At 40.2% G+C, this 27738-nt stretch overlaps 1 protein-coding gene across 1 annotated transcript; it reads right to left on the bottom strand.

The window, feature by feature from the left end:
* Window positions 1-489: 489 nt before the first annotated feature.
* On the bottom strand, window positions 490-27738 carry LOC306881542 (claudin-15-like; the record flags this gene model as incomplete). The annotated part of the gene is made up of 5 exons (XM_079435710.1): window positions 490-571; window positions 714-827; window positions 26162-26243; window positions 26378-26542; window positions 27522-27738. 5 exons carry the CDS (start codon window positions 27736-27738, stop codon window positions 490-492), a joined length of 660 nt encoding a protein of 219 aa, XP_079291836.1.

The raw sequence follows: 27738 nt of genomic DNA, 5'->3' as shown, positions 1-27738 counted from the left end.
TGACATAACGACTGTTTGTCTGACTATTTAACAACAGGTCCCATTCTGACAACTTGCTAATATAATGTGACAAGATACCAAAATGCCCTGCTGCCATGTGTATTTGTTTTCCAGGGCAAAAATGGTGGAAATATTTTTTGTAGCCAATATGTAATGTATGCAGCCTACTTATATAGAGAATTACAATTTTAAAAACTAACCCACTGTGAGAAATATTCCCTGCTGTAAAAAGCTCGCCCCAGTCTCCCCTATACATAAAAACAAAAGTCTAAACACATTTGCAACCACTATGGCAAAATAATTACATAAATTTAATTAGACAATGTATTTTATTCCAGAAGTTCAACATTCATGATAATTTAAGTAATTTTTTACATTCATCATGAACACAGTGTAGTCCTAAAAAAAAAGTAGAAAAAGCATAATGGAGTAAAACAAACATCAACGTAACAAAAGTTCAGCCTTGTTTATATAGGTGACCCTGGTATCTCAAACATAAGCTTTTGAAGTCTCTGTGTTAGATGGAGCTGCGGTATAGATTGTCTTTGGCTTACCACCTGGGTAGTATGCCCTGTTAAGATATAATACACAGAAAAAGAATATTATCAAACGTTCAAAATACATAGCATGATTAGAAAAATAAGTAGCTACATACATTGTAAAGGGTGTGAAATGAGGGGCATATAGAAAAATATCTTAAGTCTGAGATTTACCCTTTTTCTTTTGCTTTAGAGACTCTTTGATAGGCACTGCATTGGAACGCACCACCCAGTATACATAGCGCTGCACCAGCCCAACCTATGTAGAGACCAGTACCGAGCTCAAATCTGCAAACAAAGGGAGAGAGTGAGGTGTATGTACCTACTTAACAGAATATTGGGGACAAATTTGTATCCAGAAATGAATTAACCCTCACAAAACACCTGTTTGAGGTCATCCAAGAACATCTTAATTTGTAAAAATTATAAATAAAAACAACTTCTTAATAAATTACTAACAGAGTTGCTATCTCAGATTTTTTTTTTTTTTTTGTCTGACGATCAAGTGGGAAGTCACTTTCCCCATTATTTTTCTTTATTGCAGCTCTACCCCTAGAGAAAGCGTGTCCAATCCTGCTCCTGCTGCAGCGTTTACCTCCAACCTGCTCTAACATGCTTGCTTGGAAGTTTCTAGTAATCCTGAAGACCTTTATTAGCTGTGTTTAATAAAGGCTCGAATTAAACTCTGCAGAACAATGGCCATCCAGGTGCAGGATTAGACACCCATGCTCAAGAGAGTTATAGTAAAATGAGGGTTCATCCAGGGTAATAAGAGAAAACGTCTGCATTTACTAAATGTAACCTCAGTTCCCTGACATGTGGGAACGAGACATTGCATTAGAAGCTGGCACTATGGCGAAACACCTTTCTCAGAGGGAAAACTGAAACCTGATTGAATAACACCATTGCTTTGCAATGCCCAATGGCGTTCAAGCGTATGTGTAATGTCATGCATTCGTTTATTATTTGTTAGCACCATCTTGTGGCAGTTTGGTGTAACAACAAAGAACATTGATAATTGTGAGCTATTTTCTTAGTGGTTGATTTAGACCATGTGACTCTTGGGTTAGAGGTTAACTGGGAAATAATTGCAGTGTTCTGTCCATGCGGTTGTCCAAAAAGTTCTTTACTCAGTTTCCTTTGCGTTTTGTGCCTTGGAAAGGCTTTGACTGTAAGTCAGTTACTTTTCTTCAGTGTTTGTAAGAATGTATATGCACTTATACGTGTGAAATTCATAAGTTAGAGTTTAAAACTATTACTCTTCGATGATAATACCAAGCAAAGCACGAATGTAGCCCTTTGTTATGTGTGTTCGGATAACATTGTAAATAATGTAAATTCATTCACATTTATTTGTGAACTCTCTGTAAAAAGACATTTGTAACCTTTGTTTCAGTTTTACAAAAAAGAAAAAAATAACAATTAAGAGAAAATAACCTAACAGTAAAACATTCAGCTTTACTCCTGCGTCTGCCCCTTTTCTGAATTCTGACTGTTAGCTATCTGTCAGTATTGCGTAGATGGAGCACACATCTAGGACAGAATAGTGTGGAATAGGGATGGGCTCACTCCCTATATAAAGCAGCACTGAATGACTTTGTCTTAGCTCAATGCAGGTGCTTCATATAAAGGAAGACACTGTGTTTAGTTAGCAGCCTCACTGATAATGAAGATGAAGAGTAAAATAGCAGAGTCTATGGGACCTAGGTTTATCACAGGCTCAACAATGAAGTCAGCAAGGCGGCGTCAGTGCCAACTGTGCCAAAAAAGCCTAGAGGACCTAGCTGAAGCACTGTGGACAAGATGAGAGGGCGGTGAATATCTGGCCACCACAGGTGTGGTTTTTAAATTAAAATGGGTGATTAAAGAAGTGGTGAGTATTAGCACTTACAGTTTTTCTCTGTGGATTTGACACTTTTCTCCAACATAATATAAGTACTCTCAAAACAATTAACACAGATATCTGAACACAAACTTATCTTAACCAAACAATTCAACTTTACTACAAAATGAAGCACTATTTTCTAGTAATGCGTTTATTGAAAGTATATAAACATCAAATCTATAGGTGTGTTTTCTATTGATTAAAAAACATATTCAGCTGTAGATGCACAAATACACTAATGAAAATATGTTTATTGCAAAGTTCTTCAACAGGGAATTTTGTTTTATATTTATATATGAAGAGTTTGGTTCCAAAACACTATAAATCCATTTCTTTACCAAGAAAGTGGCAAGATGAAAACCACTATTTTCTGTTTCACATAGCATCTATAGGTTATAATAACATTACAAATTCTAATTCAGATTTCTATTTTCAAAGATTTACTATAAAAACTGATTATTTTCCCCCAAAATGCAATAAATCCATGTTTTTTTTTTTGTTTTTTTGTTTTTTTCAAAATGCAATAAATCCATTGAATCAATATAAAAGTTATTTTTCATATTTAAACTGTTGATAAAACACAACAAAGTAAGTTGATCCACATATGACAGCCTCTGAACTTGGTCAATAGTAATCTTATATACAGGCACTAGACTAAAAATAGCCTACATTCAATACCCCCATAATTAATTATTAATTAACAGGTTATCGTGTTAATGCTTTAAATTAATTTCAACAATAAAATAAAATTTTATCATCAACAAGAACATGAACAACAATATCACATTGGACCACATAAATTCCAAAATGACATTTCCCTTACATTCAACTTCCAGTGCATTCATCGTTTCCATGTTATATTCATTTAGCTGACTAGTGCTATAGGCTATGCTGTATATAATAAAAATATTAATGGCATTAATAAAAACACTTGCACTGACAAGCTACGCAATATCGCGTGCATAATCGAATGCGATTCATCTGCGATTATGAACACGATATTGGTCAGTGATCTAACCGCTCTTTGTATTAAATGCTGCTCCATCTGAAAGCACGTGATGGGGATCACAGAACCGGCTTTACTGACGAGATGCGCATGACAATCACATGCGATTTATCATGCAGCCCTAATGTTTTTTTGATTGTTTGTTGATCACAAAGTACAAAGTAGATGAGGAAAACTAGGATGCTGGGTGTATTCAAAGCGCCGCCATTACCGGTATTGTCTACAGTGGGGGAAATGGTGCGCTGTGATTGGTTGAGCGGACTTATCGCATTCTGCAGAGAAGGCAGACTGGTGTTTGTTGTTGTTTGGAAAAAAAGTGAGAAAACATGACAGAATAACACGGCAGATATCGCATTTTGCTTAAAATTAAAAATGGACTTTTCAATACCGCCCAGATACAATACTGATACAAAACTCATTTAAAAATAAAAATAAATATAGCTGCGAGCAGCGATGACGGGCCCAAGCCGTCAGCATACGCCACCCCGGTGGCATCGATAAAACGGTGCCCAGCGAGCACAAGCATCACAGTAACCCTCTGGCAGTTTGGTTTTAAGGGATACGGCAATTAAAGGGTTAATCCAAACCATCAACTCAGTGAAACACACACACACACAGAACAACATATAAAACTTTAAATTCTGTGAAAATATATTTTTCATTGGTAGTTGATGTTAGTTAATGCATTTACTAATGCTAACAAATGAGAAATTATTATAGTTACCAAAGGTTTTAATGATTTATAAGCTTTTTTTAATGATTTATTTTTCCATTAACTAACATGAATAATTTTTTCTAACACAAATTAATAAAGTAAAAAATATATTGTTAATATTTAATGTTATTTGTGAATTAACCAATGTTAAAAAACAACATTATTTAACTGTTGTTAATTTACATCATTAATAAATATATACCATTTAATGTTTATCAAAATCAATTCCAAAATGTGTTAATATATTATTACATTTTAAAGTTTTATTTTTTGAACATGACTATTTTTCTAATATTAAAAATATTTTGTTCATTGTTAGTTCATTGTAAGTTCATACTATCAATGAAGAATTAACATGTTGTAAAAAATACATTTTTCATTGTTAGTTCATGTTAATTAATGCATTCCCTACTGTTAACAAATGAGACTTAATTATAAAGTGTTATCAAAACCTTTAATGCTTTATAAGCATTTTTTAAGGATTTTATTGAGAAGTTTAAACAGACCCTCTCTCTCTCTCTCTCTCTCTCTCTCTCTCTCTCCCTCCACACTCACTGAACTCACACAGTCAGTCACTCACCCAGTCACCTACCGCACACATTAGAAGCACAGAGACAGGAGAACTCTGATAAGTTTGAAAATGTTCTCCTCTGCATAGTGTATTGTAAATTCATGGAATTAATAACATATCCTCAGACTGTATTGTTCTGTGTATGTAATTTTTTATGAAGTGTTTTGAAGCTGCTCTTAAAAGATAAAAAAAAAGAAAAGTGTTATTTTTTACTGTGACTTTAATAAATTGCCATTAAATCACCGTTCAAGATATCCTAAATCCGTCCGCAATGTAGTATCTTCAGTATCTTGGAAGCATGTGAAAAAATGTTTGGTGTGAATTGTTGGTTTCTGCTTGGGAGGAGTATGAATTTGTTTACAGCCCGTTTAAAAAAAAAAAAAACACATAAAAAAAAAAAATAGCCGATTTCCTGTTGGTCGTAGCTAATGACTGTAAATTAGAAAGTTGTCCGGATTAATAAGAACAATTTATGTACCGAGTTTGGTGTCTGTAGCTATCATTATATATATATAATCATTAATAATTATATACCATTTAATGTTGATGAATATTAATTCCAAAATGTGTTTAAATATTATTACATTTTAAAGTTAATCTTTTGAACATGATTATTTTTCTAACATTAAAAAGATTAATAAATGCTTTAAAAAAAAAGTTCTTTGTTAGTTCATACTATCATGGAAGAATTAACATGCTGTAAAAATATATTTTTCATTGTTAGTTCACGTTAATTAATGCATTTCCTAATGTTAAGAATTGAGACCTTATTATAAAGTGTTATCAAAATCTTTAATGATTTATAAGCATTTTTTAAAGATTTTAAAAAAACAGACCCTCTCTCTCTCTTTCTCTCTCTCACCCACTGCCTCAATCCACACAGTCACTCACACAGTCACTCACAGCCCACCCCCACCCCTCACTCAGCTGCAGGCTGACAGGACCTCTCACCCAGAAGCATTATATCAACTCTCTGATAGTTTTTAAATTTTCTCCTAAGCATAGTGTATTGTAAATTCATGAAATTAATCACATATTCTCAGACTGTATTGTTCTGTGTATGTAATTTTTTATGAAGTGTTTGGAAGCTGCTCTTAAAAGATAAAAAAAAAAAAAAAATTATCTTTTTTACTGTAACTTTAATAAATTGCCATTAAATCATCGTTCAAGATATCCTAAATCCGTCCGCAATTTAGCATCTTCAGTATTTTGGCATCATGATAAAAAATGTTTCGTGTGATTTCCGTGTTTCTGCTTGGAGGAGTATTAATTTGTTTACAGCCCGTTTTTAAAAAAAACCCACATTAAAATAAATATAGCCGACTTCCTGTTGGTCGTAGCTAATGACTGTGAATTAGAAAGTTGTCCGGATTAATAAGAACAATTTATGTACCAAGTTTGGTGTCTGTAGCTAAAACTAACCCCCCCATTTTTGACAAAAGGTGGCGCTATAGAGTGCCTCTTCCACGCCCGTTTATGAGCTTTTTCCAGTGTCTAACTATCATTAATACTGATATGTGTGTTGAGTTTCATGACATTCTAAACATGTTATCTGCCTCAAAATCACCAGAAACGAATTTTCAACTTTGACACGTTGCCATGGCAACATAATTTTAGATATCAATCTTCCCTTCACAGTTTTACATCGGCCGTGTTTTGACATTATTCTGGTGAAGTTTGAAGCAAATCGAGTAAAAATAAGATGCTGAATTCAAAGCATTTTGAAAACGACACACTTCCTGCAGCCAGTTGGTGGCGCTATAACTTTCAGTCATTATAGTCACATCTATCCGATCGGCATCATACAACGAACAAATCACTGAAGTTTGATCAACATCATACAATGTATGTGGACGTTATTAGGCATTTCCTGGGTCTCATTTTTCGCCATAACTTCATCGCCTCGCCACGGGCAAACCGTTCGACATATCAAAAATATCTTCGCAATTTAGCGTCCCCAATGTCTTGAGATCATGTTCACCGAGTTTGGTGGCAATCGTATGGAAATCCTCAGAGGAGTATATCAAATTCCAGAGCATGCGCTTTTTAAACAGCCCTGAATAGCCGACTTCCTGTTGGGCGGAGCCTATGACATGCTGCGCGGAAGTTGTTCGGCTCAATGAGTTCTATATGTGTACCGAGTTTCATATGAATACGTGCAAGTATGTGTGAGCTATACATCAAGCTTTCTGACAATTTTGCAGGGGGCGCCGTAGAGCCCCTGTGCCACGCCCGGGTCCCAGCCTCAGCGGCGTCCTAATGGCCGCAGGTTCCAATGTGCGTGCCAATTTTCGAGAGTTTTCGGGCACGTTAAGGCCCCCAAAAGTGCCCGGATGATTGAAATAAAAAAAAAAAAAAAAAAAAAAAAAAAAAAAAAAAAAAATAATAATCCTTAGAAGAACAATAGGGCCCTGCGCCTTACTGGCTTGGGCCCTAAATATAGCTGCGAGCAGCGATGACGGGCCCAAGCCGTCAGCATATGCCACCCCGGTGGCATCGATAAAACGGTGCCCAGCGAGCACAAGCATCACAGTAACCCTCTGGCAGTTTGGTTTTAAGGGATACGGCAATTAAAGGGTTAATCCAAACCATCAACTCTGTGAAACACACACACACAGAACATATAAAACTTTAAGTTCTGTGAAAATATATTTTTCATTGGTAGTTGATGTTAGTTAATGCATTTACTAATGCTAACAAATGAGAAATTATTATAGTTACCAAAGCTTTTAATGATTTATAAGCATTTTTTAATGATTTATTTTTCCATTAACTAACATGAATAATTTTTTCTAACACAAATTAATAAAGTAAAAAATATATTGTTAATATTTAATGTTATTTGTGAATTAACCAATGTTAAAAAACAACATTATTTAACTGTTGTTAATTTACATCATTAATAAATATATACCATTTAATGTTGATCAAAATCAATTCCAAAATGTGTTAATATATTATTACATTTTAAAGTTTTATCTTTTGAACATGACTATTTTTCTAATATAAAAAATATTTTGTTCATTGTTAGTTCATTGTAAGTTCATACTATCAATGAAGAATTAACATGCTGTAAAAAATATATTTCATTGTTAGTTCATGTTAATTAATGCATTCCCTACTGTTAACAAATGAGACTTAATTATAAAGTGTTATCAAAACCTTTAATGCTTTATAAGCATTTTTTAAGGATTTTATTGAGATGTTTAAACAGACCCTCTCTCTCTCTCCCTCTCTCTCTCCCCCTCCACACTCACTGAACTCACACAGTCAGTCACCCACCCAGTCACCTACCGCAAACATTAGAAGCACAGAGACAGGAGAACTCTGATAGTTTTTAAATTTTCTCCTCCGCATAGTGTATTGTAAATTCATGAAATTAATCACATATCCTCAGACTGTATTGTTCTGTGTATGTAATTTTTTATGAAGTGTTTGGAAGCTGCTCTTAAAAGAAAAAAAGAAAAGAAAAGTTTTCTCTTTTTTACTGTAACTTTAATAAATTGCCATTAAATCATCGTTCAAGATATCCTAAATCCGTCCGCAATTTAGCATCTTCAGTATTTTGGCATCATAAGAAAAAATGTTTGGTGTGATTTCCGTGTTTCTGTTTGGAGGAGCATGAATTTGTTTACAGCCTGTTTAAAAACAAAACCCACATTAAAATAAATATAGCCGACTTCCTGTTGGTCGTAGCTAATGACTGTAAATTAGAAAGTTGTCCGGATTAATAAGAACAATTTATGTACCGAGTTTGGTGTCTGTAGCTATCATTATATATATATAAACATTAATAATTATATACCATTTAATGTTGATCAATATTAATTCCAAAATGTGTTAATATATTATTACATTTGAAAGTTTATCTTTTGAACATGACTATTTTTCTAACATTAAAAAGATTAATAAATGCTTTAAAAAAATTGTTCTTTGTTAGTTCATACTATCATGGAAGAATTAACATGATGTAAAAATATATTTTTCATTGTTAGTTCACGTTAATTAATGCATTTCCTAATGTTAAGAATTGAGACCTTATTTAATGATTTATAAGCATTTTTTAAAGATTTTAAAAAACAGACCCTCTCTCTCTTTCTCTCTCTCACCCAGCTCCTCAATCCACACAGTCACTCACACAGTCACTCACACCCCACCCCACCCCACCCCTCACTCAGCTGCAGGCTGACAGGGATCTCTCACTCAGAAGCAGTCTAAGAGCTCTCTGATAGTTTTTAAATTTTCTCCTAAGCATAGTGTATTGTAAATTCATGAAATTAATCACATATCCTCAGACTGTATTGTTCTGTGTATGTAATTTTTTATGAAGTGTTTGGAAGCTGCTCTTAAAAGATAAAAAAAAAAAAAATTATCTTTTTTACTGTAACTTTAATAAATTGCCATTAAATCATCGTTCAAGATATCCTAAATCCGTCCGCAATTTAGCATCTTCAGTATTTTGGCATCATGATAAAAAATGTTTGGTGTGATTTCCGTGTTTCTGCTTGGAGGAGTATTAATTTGTTTACAGCCCGTTTTTAAAAAAAACCCACATTAAAATAAATATAGCCGACTTCCTGTTGGTCGTAGCTAATGACTGTAAATTAGAAAATTGTCCAGATTAATAAGAACAATTTATGTACCGAGTTTGGTGTCTGTAGCTAAAACTAACCCCCTCATTTTTGACAAAAGGTGGCGCTATAGAGTGTCTCTTCCACGCCCGTTTATGAGCTTTTTCCAGTGTCTAACTATCATTAATACTGATATGTGTGTTGAGTTTCATGACATTCTAAACATGTTATCTGCCTCAAAATCACCAGAAACGAATTTTCAACTTTGACACGTTGCCATGGCAACATAATTTTAGATATCAATATTCCCTTCACAGTTTTACATCGGCCGTGTTTTGACATTATTCTGGTGAAGTTTGAAGCAAATCGAGGTAAAAGAAGATGCTGAATTCAAAGCATTTTGAAAACGACACACTTCCTGCAGCCAGTTGGTGGCGCTATAACTTTCAGTCATAATAGTCACATCTATCCGATCGGCATCATACAACGAACAAATCACTGAAGTTTGATATACATCATACAATGTATGTGGACGTTATTAGGCATTTCCTGGGTCTCATTTTTCGCCATAACTTCATCGCCTCGCCACGGGCAAACCGTTCGACATATCAAAAATATCTTCGCAATTTAGCGTCCCCAATGTCTTGAGATCATGTTCACCTAGTTTGGTGGCAATCGTATGGAAATCCTCAGAGGAGTATATCAAATTCCAGAGCATGCGCTTTTTAAACAGCCCTGAATAGCCGACTTCCTGTTGGGCGGAGCCTATGACATGCTGCGCGGAAGTTGTTCGGCTCAATGAGTTCTATATGTGTACCGAGTTTCATATGAATACGTGCAAGTATGTGTGAGCTATAGATCAAGCTTTCTGACAATTTTCCAGGGGGCGCCGTAGAGCCCCTGTGCCACGCCCGGGTCCCAGCCTCAGCGGCGTCCTAATGGCCGCAGGTTCCAACGTGCGTGCCAATTTTCGAGAGTTTTCGGGCACGTTAAGGCCCCCAAAAGTGCCCGGATGATTGAAATAAAAAAAAAAAAAAAAAAAAAAAAAAAAAAAAAAAAAAAAAAATAATAATCCTTAGAAGAACAATAGGGCCCTGCGCCTTACTGGCTTGGGCCCTAATAAATGGCATTTATTAAGAAGATTATTTATTCTTGCTCAAGGGTATTGATGGTGGAAGAAGGCACTGTACATTCACTCCCCCCACCTACAATCCCTGCCAGATCTTCACTACATTCTTGCTGCACTAGTATCATAGGGGAAAAAATTGTGGGAAGGTTGAATCCATGATTGACAAGCTCTTGCCTCAACACACCTGCATTGAAGCTTCTAGAATGCCTAGTAAGGGCTTGATTAGCTGCTTTAGGTGTGTTTCATTACGGTTGGAGCTAAACTTTGCAGCACACCGGCCCTACAGGACCGAGTTTGGACACCCCTGGGTTAAACATTTAACCCAACTGTGGGTTGAAAACAACCCAGCATGTGTTCTGTCCAATATTTGCCCAGCACTGGGTTGTATTTAACCCAGCATTTTTTAGAGTGTACATGGTCATTTTGGGTAACTCCGATTTCATTTGAACATGACATGGGACATGCCAGAACTGTACCTTCAACATTTCCTTCCACCCTGCTCTCTCCTTCCTCCACTTCGTATCTGTCCATGTCTTTTTACAGTTTCCCCTTGCTCTTTCCACTACACCAGCACCCTCCTCTCCACTCATCTCTTTTCCCGCTCCTTCTCCTCTCCTCTCCATTCCGGTGCAACTAACAGCACTGCCTCCCTCTCTTCCCTGATTTTGCATAATACTTAATGCAATATTTTCACTTGTAAAAATCAAATACTTGCATGCTTTCAGCCAGCAGTGAACTAGGGTACCCACTCCCAGTGTGGAGTGAGCTGTCAAAGAAAAGAACAGTGAGCAGTGAGTGTTCTCCACTGATGCAAAAAGATCCACTTTCACTAGCCCAAAAAGGCTCCAAATCATTTTCACCGTCACAGGGTATAGTCTCCACTCTCCCTGGACTACCCGTCCTCTTGACAGCATGTTCACCACACTCTTCCAAGGAGCCATTGCGTCTAGGAATTTGTGAGTTACTAGGACATGCAGGGGACCTGTGTGCCGAGCATGAAGTGGGACATGCCAGAGCTGAAGCAGGTCCAGCTTACATGCCAGATGACATGCTGTCGAATTCGCAGCCGTCAGAATGTTCTTTAAAAACACTTCAAGGGAAGGGTTTTCCCACATTTGAACATCGTGAACAAGTTCATTATAGCCTTCAAACACTCAAGTAAGAGGTGTGTTTCCATGGAAAGAGAACTGAAACTCATACCCAAGAAAGAAATGCATCTTAGTAACCTAAGCCTGGCACCTCAGGGAAGAATGAAGCCAGTTTCTGAGGGCCTGCTCTCTGATGGTGACTCAACTGGAGAATCCATTCATCTAGCCGACTGCATTCTCGCTCAGCGAGCAGGGGCAGACATTACAGGTTGAGCTTAGTCATGATCTGGAGAAACTCTTAATCGATAGTGCCAGGAAAGTCAGTTGTGTCATTACATTGCATTGTGGGGTCCTCTGTAGGGCTACAACCCCAGTCCTCTGAGTCCGACGCTGCTGTTGACATGGCATCATTGTAATTCTCACTTGCCACTCCTAAGGAAACTAGGCCCTGGGCTCCTGAGGAGGGGCAAGAACTAGGTCCTAGTGGTGAACAATCCCAGAAGAGAGATTGGCTCAGGGGAGTGGAAGGGATGCGGGCACTGAGCCGGCATGAGCTAGTCACTAGAATTAATTTCATATTGCGGTACTACTGTTTTTTTGTTGTTTTTGTTTTTTATTGTGGCTTGAAAGCGTCTGCATAGCAAAGTCCCTTTAAAGAGCAGGTCACTGAAAAAATCTGTTTTTGAAAAAATATCTGTATGCAGTTTGCAACATAGCTATTCTTCAATGTAATCAATCTGCAAAGTTGTCAATCAAAAAAAGTGCATGATAAATTACGATTTTGAAAGAAAGAGTCGACTCTGAACCGCCTTAACGTGTCATCTTATTTTCGAATCTTCTGCCTGTTACCAATATACAGTTTTGGGTAAATTACTTCTTTAAAATTGTAATTTGATTACATTACTGATTACTGCATTTACAATTTAATCAGATTACTAATTACTTTACTTTTCAAGTTACTTTCAAGTTTACTTTACTTTTCAAGTGATCAAACCTAAAAAATACACTACAAAGAGAAACTCATAGTTCTTTCATTAATTTAATATTGACTGAAAAAATACATAAGTAGTCCTGTTATTTGTAAACCCTGATTCACTCCCAATATCAGCAAAACCTTTATTGTTTTTGGTTTTGTAAAATAAAGAAAACATATAGGGTGTGCTTTCTGCATTCTCAGTCTCCATGAATATCTTCATGAAACGAGTGACTAAAATGAATGAAAATTACATGAGAAATAAAGTATAACTAAAGAAAGCTTGAAGTATCTATTATTAAACGAAGTAAGTCATGTCGAAAACAAACAGCGGTATACTATGGGGTTTCAGACAGGGCCTTCAGTAAGCAACTGTAAACACATCTCTGTTACAGCTAATGCAGCCATTTGCATATAATGCACATATTATGCCGCACACAGGCTCTCAACGACAATGACGGCTGATCAACAATTTCAACAGTAGACTAGATAAGGGTGCTGCAGCACGGTGGCCAAGACCAAGACCATACAGTGGTTTAACAGGTTCCACTCAGAACAGGCCTCGCCATGGTCGACCAAAGAAGTTGAGTGCACGTGCTCAGCGTCATATCCAGAGGTTGTGTTTGGGAAATAGACGTATGAGTTCTGCAAGCATTACTGCAGAGGTTGAAGTGGTGGGGGGTCAGCCTGTCAGTGCTCAGACTATACGCCGCACACTGCATCAAATTGGTCTGTATGGCTGTTGTCCCAGAAGGAAGCCTCTTCTAAAGATGATGCACAAGAAAGCCTGCAAACAGTTTGCTGAAGACAAGCAGACTAAGGACATGGATTACTGGAACCATGTCCTCTGGTCTGATGAGACCCAGATAAACTTATTTGGTTCAGATGGTGTCAAGCGTGTGTGGCGGCAACCAGGTGAGGAGTACAAAGACAAGTGTGTCTTGCCTACAGTCAAGCATGGTGGTGGGAGTGTCAAGGTCTGGGGCTGCATGAGTGCTGCCGGCACTGGGGAGCTACAGTTCATTGAGGGAACCATGAATGCCAACATGCACTGTGACATGCTGAAGCAGAGACTGGGCCGCAGGGCAGTATTCCAACATGATAACGACCCCAAACACACCTCCAAGATGACCACTGCCTTAAGAAGCTGAGGGTAAAGGTGATGGACTGGCCATGCATGTCTCCAGACCTAAACCCTATTGAGCATCTGTGGGGCATCCTCAAACGGAAGATGGAAGAGCACAAGGTCTCTAACATCACCATCTCCGTGATGTCGTCATGGAGGAGTGAAAGAGGACTCCAGTGGCAACCTGCCCAACTCCATGCCCAAGAGGGTAAAGGCAGTGCTGGAAAATAATGGTGGTCACACAGAATATTGACACTTTGAGCCCAATTTGGACATTTTCACTTAGGGGTGTACTCACTTTTGTGGCCAATGGTTTAGACATTAATGGCTGTGTGTTGAGTTATTTTGAGGGGACAGTAAATTTACACTGTTATACAAGCTGTACAATCACTACTTTACATTGTAGCAAAGTGTCATTTCTTCAGCGTTGTCACTTGAAAAGATATAATAAAATATTTACAAAAATGTGTGGGACCGTGTACTCACTTCTGTGTGATACTGTACTTGGTACCTGGTACTTTTTTTAGTACCACCTCGGCTGAGGTTCCAAGCGAACCTTACTGTTACGAAACCTTGACGTGTAAACTCTGCTGATCACTGATTGGCCAGAGAAAATCGTCACCGCCTGCATCATTGAACTTGCGGCATGAGATATATAACAGACCTGCTAGATTTAAATCAGCACAGCCAGCGAAGGATCGAATGCAACTGTTTTGAATGAGCGCACCTTTCTTTTAACAATAAAAAAAAAATGGCTGTTTCGTTGTCTGTTGAGGAAGTACAGACTGCCCTCTCGTTGATAGCCGACGAGCGGATCCAGCCAGAGTGTGATGGAGCGACGCAGAATTAAAAAGTTTTTCAGGAGTCGCGGCAGTAGAGGCGGCGCAACTATAATGATCACCCACTCTAAAGCAGTACTAAACTGCAGTGGAAACGCGAACCGAGCTGTGCCGTGCCATTCTGAACCGTGCCGAGTCGTTAGAGTTGTGACGTTCGCGAACGAACCGATTCTTTTGAACGGCTCATAAACATGAACGATGGGAGCCGAGTCGCGGCTGGGGGGGAGCCGTTCTTTCTGTCGTTCTTTTTTTCCTATGCGTGTTTCACACAGATGCACACAAATTAGCTCCTCCGTGAGACAGAACAGTTATAGGGGGAGGGGCGCACCCAGCGCAGGGGTGCTACTGCCTAACAGCATGATGATAGTTGTGCACGCATCCTTCACGTGAGTACTCCAGTGGAAAAAAACCCTGCGTGCCTCTGTCATTGGGTAGGAGCGGAGCCATGACTTGTGCACGCTGCCGTCACATGAGGTAATAATAATCAATATTTCAGAATAATTCAAACTCAGATATTGGTGTGTGATATCTGAGTTTTAATTATTTGACTACAAATCTCACCTCATCATTCCTCCCAGTGATTATTTCCAGGATAAACTGAGATGCCCCCAAGCTGGCTTCTTAAAACTGACTATATATTTAAAAAGAGCCAAAAGAGCCGTTCTTTTGAACGGCTCTTTGAAAGGAACGGATCGCCAAGATCCGGATCCCCTCAAAGAGCCATAAATCCCATCACTACGAGTCGTACCACGCAGTGGAAAAGCGTCAATAGTTGCAATCTTTGAAATGGCACATAAAACCTTTGCTGGCCTTTGTTAGAGAATTTAGTTGGTGTGTAGTTCTTCCTTTCTCAGTTATTCTCATTTGTCTGCAAAAGAGTGCCTTGAAAAAGGTGTTTTTAGTAAATTGGCAACAAGATCTGGTTTAGGCGCCGACGACTACGGCTGTCATTTTCTTCTTGTTGAATTTCACTTGCGTACCTTGGAAATCCCTGACTAAAGGGGCAGTTTAACGCTGGGGGTAGCACTGGGCACATTACTAGACCCAGAGGGGGTGCTGTCATTGTGGAAGAGGTGAGTCGGACTCCGGGCTACTTGTCCACTATTGCCGCAGATTATAATGCAAGTTAGCGGTTCTGAATTCACATTAAACCATGGCTTCATGGGTTTTTTTGCTCTAATTTATTTTTGGTTTTGTGCTGGTTTTGGTATATTTTGCATGCTAGTGATAGGAACCTATCCCTTGACGTGATTGGTTTTTGAATTTTGTGACGTAGCAAACCGAGGGCTGTTTCAAACCGCGTTTCTGGGTCAGCTTTTGGGAAACTACAGTTTTAAGGAGAAAATACTCAGCATTGGTGTTGATTAATGGATTGGCTCATGGTTTGTCTAAAAGCATAAATAAACGATATATAAAAAACTTGATTTTCACTACAGGGGGACCATAATTAGTGTTACTGTGACATAAACTTGTGCACATTTACTTGTTGAAGTTTTCCCTAAAAAAAGTAAATTTGTCGAGTGCAACATTTTGAAATATGTTGAAATATATCACTAGTGCAAATATGAGGAGCAACCTTTCATTGTATCTAAATTTCGTAGGACTCGCAATTCTCAGGTGATTTATTAAAGGGCATACTGACGCGCAAAACATGATTGTGACTTCATATTTTTTTAACACTGTATTTGTAACTTAAGTAACGTAATTTTATTGACATAAGTAACTGTAATCAAATTTCATAAATTTAAAACGTAACTCATTACTTTACTGCATTACCAGGAAAAGTAATTAGATTACAGTAAAGCGTTACTGTGTGACACATTTGCATAATACCTGCCTGCCTGCGAAATATGAACACCCTGACCTGCTCACAAACACTTCCGCTAGTTAGTGTGTTTACATCATGTCGAGAAAATGCTGCTTTCTGCGCTGTAAAAGCAAGTTTGTTTTGTTTTCATTGCCTAAAGATGATGATGTGAAGAATCAGTGGTTAAAATAAGTTTTCCACGATACCACAGCAATACAATTCGAACCTTTTGTTTTGTGCTCATCATTTTACCAAGGACTGCTTCTCTAATCTTGGAGAGTTCACTTATACTGTCGTTATACTGTCAATGTTCTAATTACTTCGTTTAAAAATAAAGAATGTAGACATATTTTGGTTTACAAGCTGTATTGTTTCATCAGTTAGTCATGTTAGCACTTGACTAACGTATCCAGCATTATTGTTTTGTTAAGAGTTTACAGTTTAGCAGCTAAACTTTAGCTGGAGGCATACGCTTGCATAAGTGTTAAACAAAATGTTTTTTTTTGTGTGTGTGTCATTATTTTAAGGATGGATTGGAGCATTATATTATTGTTCTATGTAAAGCCAGGCATCTTAATGGGCAACATGGGCTGCAGCTACACTAGGGGGCCCCAAGACAATTCTCTTTTGCATTTTAAATAGGGTTGCCAACTGTTCCATATAATACAGAATCGTCCCGTATTTAAGCCTTCAGTTTGTCCTGTATTTGAATGCATATGCTGTATGCCCACCAGACCATACAAATAACAAATGAATTATAATTTTTCCAAATCATTGTTTGAATTGCGAACGTAGCAGCTCCAGGAAGGCTTTAAGGCCAAGCGGAATCCTCTGCCGCCTAGTTGTCATTATACATTTAATATTAGAGTCATCATTGACAAATTACTCTAATATTAAATGTATGTTCTGAGAAAATTACATAGTTTTTTGACCTTAGATGCATTTAAACCTTTTGTTGGGGACAATATTAGGACACTTAAAAAAAATAAAAATAAAAATAACCTGCACTCTAAAGCCTACTACACACTGCAAGATTTTAGCAATATTATAAAATCATTGCAGATCTTACTGTGCGACATGGATATAATTAACTTGTGTACGACATGCATGTAGACTGTATGATGATGACACCTATTGACTCATACGCTACAATGCACGTTACTATAGAAAAATAAACCACTAGCAACAAAAAGAGCATAATAAATCAACCTTTGTGAGTTGTAGTTTAAATGTGTGCTGAAAAAAAGTGGAAGCGGCGAAAGAGGTTGGGATAAGAGCTTGAGGTAAGCATTTTTATGTTTAGCGCCATGTCGCATTGATTTCATGTTGCATTTTTATTAACTGGTCAGTAAACTTGGGTCGTAGCAGTAAACACACTGTGAGATGATCATGCTGAATTTCTGACAAAATTATTGTCCGAAAGTCTGAAAATTATTGTAGGCTAACTTTGGTTGCAAGACCGTGACAACGGCTGCCTTTGAACCTCTCTCACTGTACGACATAGAGCAACCGATTAGGAGCCACGATCACAGAAATTGCCATGATTGTTTCACAATGCCAACCTTTAATCTGGGACGGCTGAAAATCGTGCAGTGTGTCTTGGGCTTAAGGCAAGTCATTTCACTCTGTAACCATCTTTGAAATGTCTCTCGGGCATGCAAGTGCTGCTCCTATCTTTTTGAATGGGGAAACATCAAATTCTCCAAAACTGTTCACCAAACTAATTGAATTTCATATTTGAAATCACCAATGGAATCTGAGAACAGTTGTCTCATAAATGTTGTTTCTTTTTCTCAAATAGTGTTAAAAAGGGTTATTTTACAGGCTAGACCAGCCAGTGTGCATGCGCAGTCTTAGGGGCCATTCACACAGAAAGCGTTTTTCCATTCCAATACGCTACTTTTCCATTGTTTTTCTGTGTAAACACGCGCTTGACGGATGTGCATGACCGCTACGGTTGCGTCTCGTGGCTCTTGCAACTCCTTGCACGAGTGCCGCATTTTTAAGACGCTGTGTCAAGTTACATGAATTTTAACTTTTACATACAGCGCCGCTCATCAATGTTAGTTCCAAAGCAGTGGACCAATTAGAAGAATTCTGAGGCGGGGCAAGCGTTGCAAGCTTCTGTTTACAGTAGCAAGTTGGCATGACAACTGTTTTATTTGACAGCAATATGGCAGATCCATTATCCATTTCTTTGAGGGATTACTTGTTTTCAATTCTGCTGTTTGCCTTGGTGCAATTTGCAATTTGCCGGGGTTTATGCATCCCTGCCTCAGCTGGGTTATTTTTATCCCTGGTAGGGATATAAACATCCCACGATCTCGCTCCGAGGTCCCGATCTAAATCAAATGATTCGCGATATGCGCTTTGAGGCCGTTCTGAATCAAATGATTCGCGATCCGATTGGAACGCTTCAAATGATTTTGCTACTCAATGGTTTAACTTATTCGGAGTTTCAAAAAGCTCCGTTGATACTGTGTTCTTTGCTTGCTTTCTCTAAATAATTTATTCGATGCTGGAATAACCGTGGTAGTGAAATCACTCCAGGGGCAGCGCTTGCCGTTCACCACCTGGTCCCCTAAGGGAGTGGTAGAAACCTTGGGCATGTAGCCGGGCCGGAGTCTCAGTGTTGAACTGGAGTCAGCCCTCCCATACTCAAGGAACGATTCATTGACCGAAAATGCCTGCAGGTCCCCCACCCTCTTGATCGAGGCCAATGCAGTCAGGCGTAGGGTTTTCATAGAAAGAAACTTCAACTCGACTGACTGCAAAGGCTCGAAGGGGGCAGTTTGAAGGGCTCTTAGCACCAGTGCCAAATCCCAAAAGGATAGGGAGGGAGGCCAAGGAGTATTTAACCTCCTGGCCACCCTAAGGAACTTGATGACCAGATTGTGCTCCCCTCTACGGGGTCGTGGTGGGCGGAAATAGCAGCAACATAACTCTTAAGGGTGGAGGGGACAGTCTACACTCCAACCCTTGCTGCTGGAAGGAATGCATGCCTCTGATCGAACACCTCGGGGGGGGGGGGTCCTCATGTTGAGAGGAACACCATTCGACAAACAGGTTCCACTTCAGAGCGTAGGCCCGACTAGTGGACGGTGCTTGTGCTGAAGCGATAGTGATTGCTACCTCCTGGGGTAGGTCACCTAGAACCTCCGTGTCCCATCCAGGGACCACACGTGGAGTTAACACAGGTCCGGATGCGGGTGCCAGAGGGTGCCCTGTCTCTGAGAAAGCAGATCCTTCCTCAGAGGAATCGGCAAGGGAGGGGTTGTCGCGAGGAGCATGATTCCCTGGGAACCAGGTCCTGTTGGGCCAATATGAAGCCACTAACAGGACCTGTTACTCGTTCTCCCTGATCTTGCACAGTGTCTGTGCTAGTAGGCTCACTGGGGGAAACACATATTTACGCAGGCCCTGGGGCCAGCTGTGTGCCAGTGCATCCGTGCTGAGCGTTGCCTCGGTTAGGGAGTAGAACCACTGGCAGCGGGTGGTTTCTGGAGATGCAAACAGGTCCACCTGAGCAACTCTGAACTATCTCCAAATCAGCTGAACCACCTGGGTATGGAGTCTCCATTCCCCTGGAAGTGCCACTCGAGACAGCTCGTCAGCTACCTGATTGGACACTCCTGGGATGTGGATGGCACGAAGGGACCTCAGATGCTTCTGACTCTGTGGACCAGAGCATCCCTTGGCACGAGTTTGCTCTTTTCCCAGTTGACCCGAAGACCCAACTGGCTGAGGTGTCTGAGCACCAGGTCCCTGTGTGTGTGTAACTGATCACGAGACTGTGCGAGTATGAGCCAGTCAACGAGATAGTTGAGGATGCGCACCCCCCGCTCTCTCAAGGGAACAAGGACTGTCTCCACAACTTTGGTGAAGACGCAAGGTGATGGGGACAGCCCGAAAGGTAGGACCTTGTACTGATATGCCCGACCCTCGAACGCGAATCGCAGGAATGGGCTGTGATCAAGACATGAAAGTACGTGTCCTTCAGGTCAATCGCTGCAAACCAGTCTTGGGGACGGATGCACTTGAAAATGCGTTTCTGCGTTAACATCTTGAACAGCAGCTTGTGAAGCGTACGGTTAAAAACTTGCAGATCCAAGATTGGTTGAAACCCACCGCTTTTCTTGGGCACAATGTAGTAAGGGCCGTAAAACCCCAACCTCATGTCGGCTAGAGGGACCGGCTCTATCGCATTCTTCACCAGCAGGACTGCGATTTCCGCCCATAAGACAGGGGCATCGATGGTCTTGACTGAAGTGAACCGGATGCCCCTGAACTTGGGGAGACACGGGGGGGCAAACTGAATCATGTAGCCGCATCTGATGGTACGCAGGAGCCACCGGGACGGACTCGGAAGCGCTAATCAGGCTCCGAGAGACTGTGTCAGCAGAACCAATGGGGCCACCGACGTACCCGCGGTGGGGCAGCGTGGTGGAACACAGGGACCCGGCCTGGGGTTTGTGACGGCAGGGGGCGGTGTCTGGGTGTGAAGTGTAACACTCACTTGATTCCTCCTCGTGCGAGAGGAAACGCAGGAACCCGGCTTGAGGCTTGTGACAGCCCGGTGTGTGACAACATGAAGCAGGGATCCGAGTGTTACAGCCCTTACCTGGTTCCACGAATGGGCAGGAGGGGTGTTCTTGGGCAACCCACTGCTGCCCGCTGGCAAGAGAGGAGGAGGGAAGCGAACCCGTGATGCACAGTTCACAACTCTCCTCCTCTTGAGACCCAGAGACTGAAGAAACCACTCTTTTATTGAAGTTTTGGGTACCAAAACAAAACAAAAGATTCTACACCCGGCCGTCCTCCGGGGGAGGGAGTGGTGCGGTCACCATCTCCCGATGAGCAGTCTCCTCCATCTTTGGGTCGCCCGTCTCAAGACCTCTTGCGCTTGTCCCCAGGTTTGGCGGGGACCTGGATGGGCTGGACGTCCTGCCTGAGACCAGCTCCACGACTCCCTGGTGGAAGGCTGCTGCGGCTGTGTGGGAGCGGGGGCGGCCGCAGGGGACGCCCATGGCAACAAGCAGGCTGAGGGGCTGCAGCCGGGGTGAAAGCAGCAGGTTTCCTCTCACGCATGATGTGTTTGATCGCCTCAGTCTGCTTCTGTGTTGCCGAGAACTGCTGGGCAAAGCTTTCGACAGCATCGCAGAAGAGGCCAGTCTGCGACACGGAAGTCTGCTCCTTCATATCGGCTAGACACAGCCAGAGATGGCGCTCCTGGACCACTAGCGTGGACATCGCACAACTTATAGTGCGGTCACCTTCATCACTCAAAGTGTGAGGTCCATCGCAGCACGCAGTTTGTGTAGAACCGCCAGGTCATGACCGGAGGGGGGACGCTGAGAACCAGTGTGAGACCCCCACCGATAAACATCCAGCCTCAAAGGATCGGGACGCGGTGGAGGATTCCACACGAGCCCGATTTTCTCGGTGGCCCAGGAAAGCATAGTCGTCATCTCTGGGTCTGGCTCGGACAATGCTACCACACCTGAAGGGGTCAACGCAGCTGGGTCGTAATCCCCGGAGAGAGAGGTGTCACCCTCCGATGCACCCTCTCTCTTGTGAGATCCCAATTCGTCAGTCATCGATGTGACTTGGAGTGACCGACTGAAAGGCAGCTGCAGTGCTTTGTCAGTACTCTATGTCTGTGTTTGGCTAAAACATATACCATTATTGTTTGGGTCTTTACTTTCAAGCTGTGGGTCCGTTTTGGTAACATATGTGTAAAACAACTTTTTCCCCTCGGATTCTTTATTTTTAGAAGAGAGTGGAGCACTATCTTTATTATTATAAGATGTATTACTGATAAGCGGTATTCCAGTACTGGTTAAGGGCGTTCCGTTTTCAACATGCGCTGTACGTAGTAGACCAATCACAAGAGAGTGGGTCATCTGACCAATCAGAGCAGAGTAACCTCATGCAACAAAGGGTTTTGGAAAGATGAATCTTCCAATGACTTGTTTGAGAGTCGATGAGATATAACATAAAATTAAATGCATATTATAAGAACATGAAAGTGTTTTTTTTTTGGCAGTGGCTATTTACACTAAGTGCAAATAGCAATAGATGCTATTTACACAGTGTAAATAGCAATTAGATGCTATTTACACCAAGTGCAAATAGCATATTTTTTTAGTGAGATGCTATTTACACTAAGTGCAAATAGCGATGGATTCTATTTACACTAAGTGCAAATAGCAATAGATGCTATTTACACTCAGTGTAAATAGCAATTAGATGCTATTTACACCAAGTGCAAATAGCATATTTTTTTAGTGACAGATGCTATTTACACTAAGTGCAAATAGCAATGGATTCTATTTACACCAAGTGAAAATAGCAGTATTTTTTAACGATATGGTATTTACACTGTGCAAATAGCTATAGATTCTATTTACACTGTTAAAATAGCAAGATTGTCTGCTATTTATACTACTTATTGCAATTATCTGCACCTCAATATTGTAGTACATTATAAAACAGTACGCAATAATAACGTACTGAGTATAAATTATAATTTTAATTCAAATTTATTAAATGGATGCCACCTTATTGGGACAATAAAGCCCTCCCTACACCTAGATTAGATTAGATTCAACTTTATTGTCATTTATGCAGAGTACAAGTACAGAGCTAAAGAAACCTACCCCCTTGAACTGCCACCTTAACGTGGTGGAGGGGTTTGAGTACCCGAATGAACCTAGGAGCTATGTTGTCCAGGGCTATATGCCCCTGGTAGGGTCTCCCAAGGCAAACAGGTCCTAGGCGACGGGTCAGACTAAGAGCGTTTCAAAAACCCCCTTATGAAGAAAAATAAACAAAGGACCGTGACGTCGCCCGGTATGGCGCAGCCGGGGCCCCACCCTGGAGCCAGGCCCGGGGTTGGGGCTCGTATGCGAGCGCCTGGTGGCCGGGCCTCCCCCCATGGGGTCCAGCCGGGCTCAGCCCAAAGGAGCGACGTGGGGCCGCCTTCCCGTGGGCTCACCACCTGCAGGAGGGACCGTAAGGGGCCGGTGCTAAGAGGATCGGGCGGCAGTCGAAGGCGGGGGCCTCGACAACCCGATCCCTGGACACAGAAGCTAGCTCTAGGGACGTGGAGGATGCCTCCTGGACGCCTTCCCGGGAAGGTGTTCCAGGCACGTCCCACTGGGAGGAGACCCCGGGGAAGACCTCGGACACGCTGGAGAGACTATGTCTCCCGACTGGCCTGGGAACGCCTCGGTGTCCCCCCGGAAGAGCTGGAGGAAGTGTCTAGGGAGAGGGAAGTCTGGGCATCTCTGCTTAGACTGCTGCCCCCCCGACCCGGCCCCGGATAAGCGGAAGAAGATGGATGGATGGATACACCTACCCTAACCCTACCCGATACTTTATTTTCAACTTTTTGATTATTTCCTTCATTTTTATTGAAAATAAATGCCTTTCTGATGCGATATGAGATTTGAAAAGGGAGAAAAAAAATGTTTGGCAAAAGGTGGGCTCGAACTCGGGTCGATCGTGTCAAAAAGCATGCACCTTACCATCTATGCCACTGAAACTGATGTTGATCTAACTTCTTTTTTTATTGTTGACTAACCCAATCGCACGTTGGTGGGCGGAGTTAGTGTAAATAGTCTTTGCCAACAAGATGGGCTATTTGCACTTAGTGTAAATAGACACTCCGTTTTTTTTTTTTACCTTTCATGCATGGAAACCTGTTGTTGTGGACTCCCAAAACCAAATAATGAACCTTTCAAATAGCATAATAGGGGCACTAATCCTTGAAGATATTAATTTGGGATGTACACTCAGGATGTCAGGGTCCCCAGAGATCCCAGACAATAAAATGTGATTTTGTAACAAAATAATAATATTTATTATTATTATTTTTATTTTATATATTTTTTAGTCAGTTTATTACACTTTTTTTTTTTTACTCTACATTTGTTTGCAGTTTTGGGGAAATTTATGTCATGTTTTTGTGAATATGTTCTTCTCATCCCATGGTTTAGTGTGAGATGTTTGCAAATCTGTTGGAAAATACAGTTTTACAGGTTAATTTGACAAATTACATATTTCTCTGTGTGAGTGTGTGTGTGTGTGTGAATTGTGGATGTTTTAAAGTGTTCCCTCTACATTTCTGTCTATGTGTGTTCTGCTTTTTCTAATTTTTAGGATACATTTATCCCTTTCCTAAACGTGGTCTCCAGAGACCCAGAAAATCCTCAATGTGACTTTTTTTGATCACACTAACATAAAACAATGTTTTTGTTTGTGTATTTGCATTGTATTGTAGATCTAGAAAGTTTTGTAAATGGTACAGAAGGGTTAACCCTTCACAATTAGTTTTTTGTGACTCTCTGGGGCAGTTCACAAAAATCCAGTGATTATTTGCTCATTGATGTTGACTTATTACTTTCTTCGTTTTTTGTAACACACACACTCTGGTCAGCTATCCTTATAGGGACTCTCCATAGGCGTAATGGTTTTTATACTGTACAAACCTTTTTCTCTATCGCCCTACATCTAAACCTACCCTGAAACTTTGTGCATTTTTATTTTCTCCAAAAAAAACAAACAAAAAAACAATTTATAAGCTTTTGTACACATGGGGACCTCAATTTAGTTCCCCACCATGACACGAGTCTGTGTGTATTCAGTAGTGATGCGCGGGTCGGGTATTTTTCCAACCCGCGGGTCCCGCTTTTATGAAATTATTTGGCCCGCCCCAGCCCGCCCCGCACCACTGTATATATTTTTACAACCCGCCCCGCCCAGCACCCGCGACCATTAAATAGACATACTAGGCACTGTAATTCAAATGAAAACAGCCTTTATTTCAGCCTGAAAGTACTTGGAAACATCGCCCTGTAAACTGGCAACAACATATGATTATGAATATGAACGATAAATCAGGTCATATTAATAACAAGATAATGATACACATTTTAAACATTTACAAAGCAGCGTTTGTAATCTAGGCTAAACAATTTTTTATTTTAGATTTGTATAGGGCAGGCCTACAGTTTACAGCCTACGCTAAATAACCACTGACATTTTTTTTTTTTTTTCATTTATCACACGGAAATGTTCATTTAGCGTTTTTACGTTCGCTGTGCAAAAAAAGAATGGCATCCACTGTACCGGGGTTTAATCTATTTCGCCTGGACTCCAGCACCCGGCCAGCAGAGCTGAATGTGCGCTCGCTTGATGCGCTTGTGGCTGCACAATGTCTCCCGCACCTCGTCTTCCATATTCACTTTTATTTCTTTGTTTTTGTTGTGACTGGCAGCGGTAGCTGCTTGGCGCTTTCGTGACTTGTCACGTGACGTAACCTTATCAAAAAACTTAATAAAACATGAAAATAGATATTCCCAAATATTTAATATAGGCTATAGGGAATTGCACGCAACATACATGGATTTTTTTAAAATTTCTTTTTTTAATGACCCGCCCCAACCCGCCCCGCAAATAAAGTGACAATTTCTTTACCCGCCCCAACCCGACCCGCGGGTTACCCGCGGGGTCCGCGGGTTACGAGACGACCCGCGCATCACTAGTATTCAGGTCCCCACCAGGATATATAAACCTGTACACACACACACACACACACACACCTCAATGTATTGTGTTAGTATGTTAGTTTAAAAAAAAATCTTGATTTATCCTGAATTATTGTGTTATTAATAATTAATTATTTAGTATCTACCCACCACACGCTGCTATACCCCTTTGACACCCCTCTCTGGGATAAAGTTTATAAATGTAGAATGTTTTCTGTAAGTTTTAGGACTAGAATGTGGGTTAGGGTTAGGTTACAGAATTATAATTAGCTGTAGCCTATATGACAATAGCAGAAGTCTGTGGAATATCCCTGTTTAGATAAGTAAAAGTGTGTGCATTTGAGTATGTGTGAAAACTCACTTGACACCACCATAAAATGGGTCACTGAATTCTGCAACAATCCGTGCAGCATACCAAGATACGGCCACCATAGTGCAAAGACCTATGGGGAATAAAAATATTCCTCTCAGTAACTGTATTTTTATGTAGATGCTAAATAAAAGGGGGAAGCATGTAGACAGTTAAACAATAGAAACTGTTTAAGTTCATATGCACAAATATTGTAATTCTGCTTACCTGCAGAGATGAAGATAATGCCACCAATGACCATAGTCTTGCCTTTTGACTCATCTGTTTTTGACCCAATCTTAATGCACTTCAGCCCCATGGTAGATAAAATTATACCGACCAGCCCCAGAATCAGAGCGATGATCGTTAATGCTCGACATGCCTGAATATGAACTAAAAACAAGGAGGACAAAAAAGAGTTCAGTTTTTGCTTTTTCTGGATCGATTAAAATGAGGATGTGCATGTAACTTTGTTGGGGTGTACAGGTTTAATGCTACAATACAATACTTACTTTCATTGTATCAACAACAGTTTTTTTTTTTTTTCAGCAGCAAATAAAAAGTTTAATTACCCCAGTATCTACATATCAGAGATTATTTATCATAAATCATTATAGTAGCCTTTGTAATGACTGGCATTAATTGTCTATGGTTCATATTAGTGATAGGTGCTTTCAAAATACTGCTAATTGAAGCTTCAAAATGCTTATAAATGTTTGTTTCAAATCAGTGCTTTAGAGTGTGCATAAAAAGGACATGATTACAGCTAACAAGACATTTTTTGTTACATGATATACTGTTTCAAAATGTTTTACATTTTTTTTATAGAGTGCATTGATGTGGCCATTGATGTGGTGAACCATTGAATTAGTGTCTAATATTGTTTTAATTGATCTTGGGTTAGTTTTATAATTTAGGTTAATTTGATAAATAATGACAAACCTTTCATCCAAAAGTTAAAAGAACTTGTTTTTTTTTTCTTAGTGTGAAAAATCTAAAGAACATTAAATATAAAGACCCTGGGATGGAAAAGTGTTTCATGGAACCATAGATGCCAATAAAGAACCTTTATTTTTAAGAGTTAAAAAGAAAAACATTTTGCAAAGCAATTGGTTCAGTTTATTTAGAGTTCCGAAAAGCTCAATTTCTCCCATCGCTGGTTGATATGTTTATTATTTAAGAAAAGCCAGTAATCCTCAAAACATGAAATCAAGAGAAAGTGGTGTAGGCAGTTCTCCATATTGTTACAATGCAAAATAGCTGCCAGAGATTGAGATCACGGTGAATGAGTTTTACCAAGTTCCAGGTCCAAGTATAGTAATAAATACAGTACTATAATAATAACCAAATATTATTTTAATTTGCTTCCTACCTGGCAAAGCCAACATGGATTGAAAATCTTGGCAGTTGGCCTTTCCAGAACTGTCCTCGCCACAAGCATGCCACAAGTTTTCATAAAGGCGGTTCGAAACGATCACTGTGCCTTGCAAGCTAGATATCTTCCAGTAGTCATTAGCCACAGCGAGGCCAGTAACAATCCAGCCCACCAAACACATGAAGAATCCAGTCACTTCTAATGCTGTTGACAT

Source organism: Barbus barbus (genome assembly GCF_936440315.1).
Source record: "Barbus barbus genome assembly, chromosome: 15".
NCBI classification, from domain to species: Eukaryota; Metazoa; Chordata; class Actinopteri; order Cypriniformes; family Cyprinidae; genus Barbus; species Barbus barbus.
The sequence above is the reverse complement of the archived record's forward strand: the minus strand, read 5'-3'. Positions and strand labels throughout refer to the sequence as shown.